Source organism: Triticum urartu, chromosome 4 (genome assembly GCF_003073215.2).
Source record: "Triticum urartu cultivar G1812 chromosome 4, Tu2.1, whole genome shotgun sequence".
Classification (NCBI taxonomy): Eukaryota; Viridiplantae; Streptophyta; class Magnoliopsida; order Poales; family Poaceae; genus Triticum; species Triticum urartu.
In genome coordinates, this window is record NC_053025.1 from 83,774,827 (window position 1) to 83,779,881 (window position 5,055).

The 5,055-nt window shown below is 47.3% G+C and overlaps 1 protein-coding gene across 1 annotated transcript; it reads right to left on the reverse strand.

The window, feature by feature from the left end:
• Window positions 1-849: 849 nt before the first annotated feature.
• LOC125554628 lies at window positions 850-4,598 on the reverse strand. Its single transcript, XM_048718128.1, has 2 exons — window positions 4,469-4,598; window positions 850-1,807 (listed from the first exon to the last, which is right to left on the reverse strand). The coding sequence occupies exons 1-2, from the start codon at window positions 4,596-4,598 to the stop codon at window positions 1,005-1,007; spliced, it is 933 nt and encodes a 310-aa protein (XP_048574085.1). The 3' UTR covers window positions 850-1,004.
• Between the last annotated feature and the right edge of the window lie 457 nt (window positions 4,599-5,055).

The following is a 5,055-nucleotide window of genomic DNA, read 5'->3' on the forward strand; positions in this document are numbered from 1 at the left end:
AAACACACATACACCACCCCTCTCCTTCTCTAGTTGTGAGTAGATGTACTTCTTTAGATTTCGAAACAAAAACAAACGGAATAATGGAAGAACATGGAAGGGGAACGGGACAACACTGGAAGGGGAACAGGCGAAAGGAGAGTGACAGACTCGGTGTAGGCTGTCGTATCAATCTAATGTACTCTGGGGCTAGACTCTTCATATTCTAAAAAAGGCCCATATCAAACCAAGGCGACGGAGGCCCAACAAAAAAACAAAAAATAGTCGCGCTCCGTTGTAGGCCTCCCAACCTGACAAGACAATATGACGGGACACGGATTGATCGCGACGCGTGCGACGGCTGGACAGAAAACTGGTGTCGCCAAAAATAATAAAATTTTAAAAAAACATAAATTACAAACAAATAAATTTAATAGATTTTTTGAGGGGAAAATAAATTTAATAGATAAAGGAGAAAAAAGAGAGTGAAAAACAACGCAGCCCAACTCATTCAATTCTACCCGTACAAAAAGGCCTAGGTGCAGACAAAAAAAAAAACAAAAATGACAGAGCGCACCAGCGTATATAATATAACAAAAAATAAAAGCCCATGTACTGAGATCCCGTGTACAGGAAAAGGGAAAGGCCGATCGGGCAAACAGCCCAAGGACACTAGTGCGACACGGGCCTTAGCAACAACAAAAAGCAACAGTTCACGTCAAAAAAAACTACAACAGTTTGCACAAATCCACATCTTAAAGCCAATAATCATGTAATGGACAGCTTAGATGTGACATCCTTAAAAAACATCTAGATGTGAATTAGTCATTTTGATCGTTTTATTCCTTTATAAACATTACTACTTTGAATAAACAAAGAGCGTTGTTCGACCCAAAAAAAAAGTAAAAATGACACGCAAGTTCCAGTTGGCTCAGCCTTAGACAGTCCCTGAAACTTGAGCCTGTCCCACGTCTAAGTGTGACAACTGATGGCTACTAGCCTGGATGAAGGACGAGCAAGTACGACTACTGCTCGTGTACGTGCGCGGTGACCTCGCTGGGAAGGAAGGCATGGCCATGAAACATGTTCAGCGAGGCCAAGCCATCGGTGTCGTCCTCCTCCTCCTCCTCGTCGTGGAAGGCACGCCCTGATATGTCCCTCGTCTCTTCTTTGGAGTAGCGGGACACTGACCGCACCGCTCTGCGCCTCGTGTCGACCTCGACCAGCCACACCGTGTCGTCTCCCCCGGCGTCGACACCAGCGTGGCGTCCCGCGCTCACCATGAAGCAGAGGGCGTCGGGGTCGACCATGCTCACGACGGGGTACTCCGGCGGGACACGCGGGAGGCGCTCGTAGCCGGAGAAGGCCCAGAGCTCGGCGGCACGGAACTCGCCGTCCTTCTCCCACTCCATGCCGCCGTCCCGCGCCTTGCCCGGGGTCCAGATGGTGACGGTGAAGACGAAGACCAGGCCGCGGTCGACGCTGACGAACTTCACCGTGTCGCCGGCGGTGACGCAGACGCTCCGGGACGCCTCGGGGAACTCCCGGCCGTGGTCGGGCTCCGCCCAAGGGGTGTCCACGGGCAGCGGCACGTACGTGAGCGCGGAGCCGCCGTCGGCCAACACGCGGCCGACCAGGATGCCACGGTAGTAGTCGACCCAGCACAGGAACCGGCCGCCGACGGGCACGACGGCGTCGGTCTCCCAGCACTGCAGCGCCAGGTCCTTGTCCCTGCCGTCAAAGACCTTCACGCGCCTCACCTCCCACTTGTCGGACCCGGGGGGGCGAACGGGGCGGCCGCCTCGGGCCCCCGACGCCAGAGGGGCCCCTGATCAGATGTGTGTTATGTACTGGGGGTTTGACCAGCAGGTGGATTAACATAGGGCGGGCTGATAAAAAAGATTGCGCAGGCAACGCGTATCTTGTTCCGTGTTTATCATGTCGAGATCCTCTCCTATGGCAGAATTGATTCCGAGAATCTCCTGTGATTTCGTCATCATCTCTTTTCAAAATTTTCTCATATCCACCCCACGCCCTCCCCTCCCGGGAACTCCTCAAGCACTCCGAGTTCTCTTACAGCTCTAACCAATCGCCAATCAGAGAAGGTTCTGTGCAGCACGTACGTACTTAAGGATTAGACTATAGCCTAACCCCAGCATACTCAGTTCAGAAAGAAATGGTATTGAGATTTAGAACTTGTGAGTTCGCTTTGATAAACTGGTGCCAAGTAAGAGCTGATTAAATTGATTTAATACCTTTGCAACTATACGTTAGTTAGTTTTTCGAGAAACTACTATGCATTAGTTTTCATATACTAATTTTCTGATTCTGTAAATTTTAGCACGGCACGCCGTCTAATACATCCTAAAATCTAAAAAGCGGTCGGCCACCATTTTGATGAACCAAGCGGCCGGCTCCTCGCCATTCGCTTTCGTGCATACGTAGTCTAGGTGTTACCTGGTCTGAATCGTATAGAATTGTTTTGGAGTGTTGCGCTCTCACATAGTGGACCAAGTAATATAATTAGAAGGAAAGGTAGCACGTGATGTCCATTCTCTCTCTTCGCATGTGACTGATTTAGCTACCTAATACAACAATTCAAAAAGTCATAACTTTTTAACCGTGGGTCGGAATTCAGATCTGTTTTCACCGTTGGAACCTTCACGACGAGATCTTCGAAACTAGATCCCGCATGGGTATGTTTCGATGAATTTTTTTATGTCAACTTTGATGCTATATGGTGCAACTTTAGTATTGCGTTGTGCAATTTTTGTACTACATGGTGCAACTTTTTTCAAAACAAATTTTGGGAGCTGCATGATTCAACTTTCTATGTGGTTGCAACCTAGCAACCATGACAACCTGATTTGCAACTAGTCTATTACTCTGGTCAACTGCCTAGTAGTAGATGTGTAACCACGACAACTTTGATGTTTAGTTGCACACACATTGATGTTTAGTTGGCAGGACACTAGTTGCTCAGTTGGCTTGTAATTTAGTCTAGTTGCACACACATTGATGTTTAGTTGGTAGGACACTAGTTGCACACACATATGCTCAATTGGCGCGGCAATATAGTCTAGTTGCACACATATATGCTCGGTTGGCAGGGCAATATAGTCTAGTTGCACAAACATAGGTGTTTAGTTGGCAGGACTATTTGGCACATATATATGCTCAGTTGGCGCGGCAATCTAGTCTAGTTACACACAAATTGATGTTTAGTTGACAGGACACTAGTTGCACACATATGCTCAGTTGGTGCGGCGATATAGTCTAGTTGCACACATATGCTCAGTTGGTGCGGCGATATAGTCTAGCTGCACACACATTGATATTTAGTTGACAGGATTATTAGCACACACATATATGCTCAGTTCGCGCGGCAATCTAGTCTAGTTGCACATACATTGATATTTAGTTGGCAGGAAGACTAGTTCGTCGAAACATCCACATGCGAGATCTACTTTTGAAGAGCACGTCCAGAGGATTTCAATGGTGAAAACGGATCTGAATTTCGACATGTGGTTTACAAGATATGTCTTATATAATTTTGAAAACCAAAAAATAATGCACAAGAGACGGAATGAGGAATATTAATACAATGACATGCAAGTATTCATCACGTGAGAAGAGACCACATATGATAGAGACTAGACGTGTTGCCTTTTTCTGGACCAGGCGACAGGCGCTTACTTTTTTTAGCCGGCCGCTCACGAGCGCTAACGAGCCGCCGGCCGCCAGCTAGACGCGCCCCTAATACATATGCATCCGGTGAGGAAAAGAAAAAAAGGCAACGTATCAGGTGAAAACGCTTGTTGAGTGAAAATCTGAAAATTTCCCCTCCTACCCGTCAAATCTAAAACGAACGAATTATATAAAGGTGGGATTTCTTTTAGCCACGTAAATGTGTTTGATAGATTACCCCCTGCGATGTCTTAATCTCGTTGTACAACTTCATCTTCTACCTCTGATCCGATCTAATGCCTGTCAAAACAAATCACCGCAGGAACGCCCCGGAAACCCGGCGCTCGCGACATCGGACAATGTGCTCGAGCCTGCAACTTTCCTGTTCTGCTTTTGAGGCTCCGCCTCGATGCCGGCCAACTTATAGAACGGCAATTCCTGAAAACGGTGGTGGCCGGCGAGCAAGTGCTACATGGCGAGCTGTTCTAAACGGTGACTGAGACACGCCCTCGCTGCTTCCGAGGGAGACCACAACAGGCCCCTGGCTCACATGTCGCAGGGCACGAGAGGGCTCAGGAACTTCTCTACACAAAATTAGCTTAGTTGCTTTCTTTAGTTAGTTGAGATCTGCACCTAGAGTTTGTAATCTCTGCCCAAGGTAGGAGATGAACTCCCGCACACACACAACACACAAGAACACACAGAGCTTTTGGTGGCAACGCACTTCTGCCTCTTTTCTCTTGTTCTTTTTGCTTAATCAAAAAAACTGATTACAACTCCTTTTAAAGGGGAGCAAACGCACCGGCCAAGCCACACACCGGCTTGCTCCGATTTCTATTCACCACTACCCACACGCACACACGTTGAGTCACTGCCACGAAGGAGCTAGTCCACAGCGGCACCGCGATCCGCTTCTCTAGCTCCACGTCCATCTGATCACGACTTGGCTACTGGGACTCCACACTACACGGGTGCATGCAGCTTCACACTAACAGAACGACCAGTAAGCTAGTTCTTGACTAAATCTAACTAGTACTTGCATGTACTCACAATTCCTGGTCCACTTGACTGACGATCAGGTCTCACCTCTGCTAATCCATCAGTCTACTTCACCATGATGGCATGCATCGCTATACTAGACTTAGATCCAACAAACTCAAACTGAAATAAAACATAATAAACTCCTAAACAACAAGATTAACACCAACAGAGTTCATATCTCTGCTCAATTTCCCGCTTGTTTACTACGTAGTATTTATTTGGTCTATAGTCCGCTCGGCAAGTGTGAACAAATTATATCGGGAATCTGAATTTTGTTACAACTGACCTACAAGTTCCATTACTCAGGATCTCGCAGCCCCTAATTTCATTGAACCTGAAATTGATTAC

Excerpts from the sequence above, each read along its gene's own strand:
- LOC125554628 (XM_048718128.1), bottom strand. The coding sequence starts at position 4,598 with ATGGACGTGGAGCTAGAGAAGCGGATCGCGGTGCCGCTGTGGACTAGC. Across the intron at positions 1,808-4,468 it reads GCCGGTGTGTGGCTTGGCCG|GGGCCCCTCTGGCGTCGGGG; the intron begins GTGCGTTTGCTC and ends ACATCTGATCAG.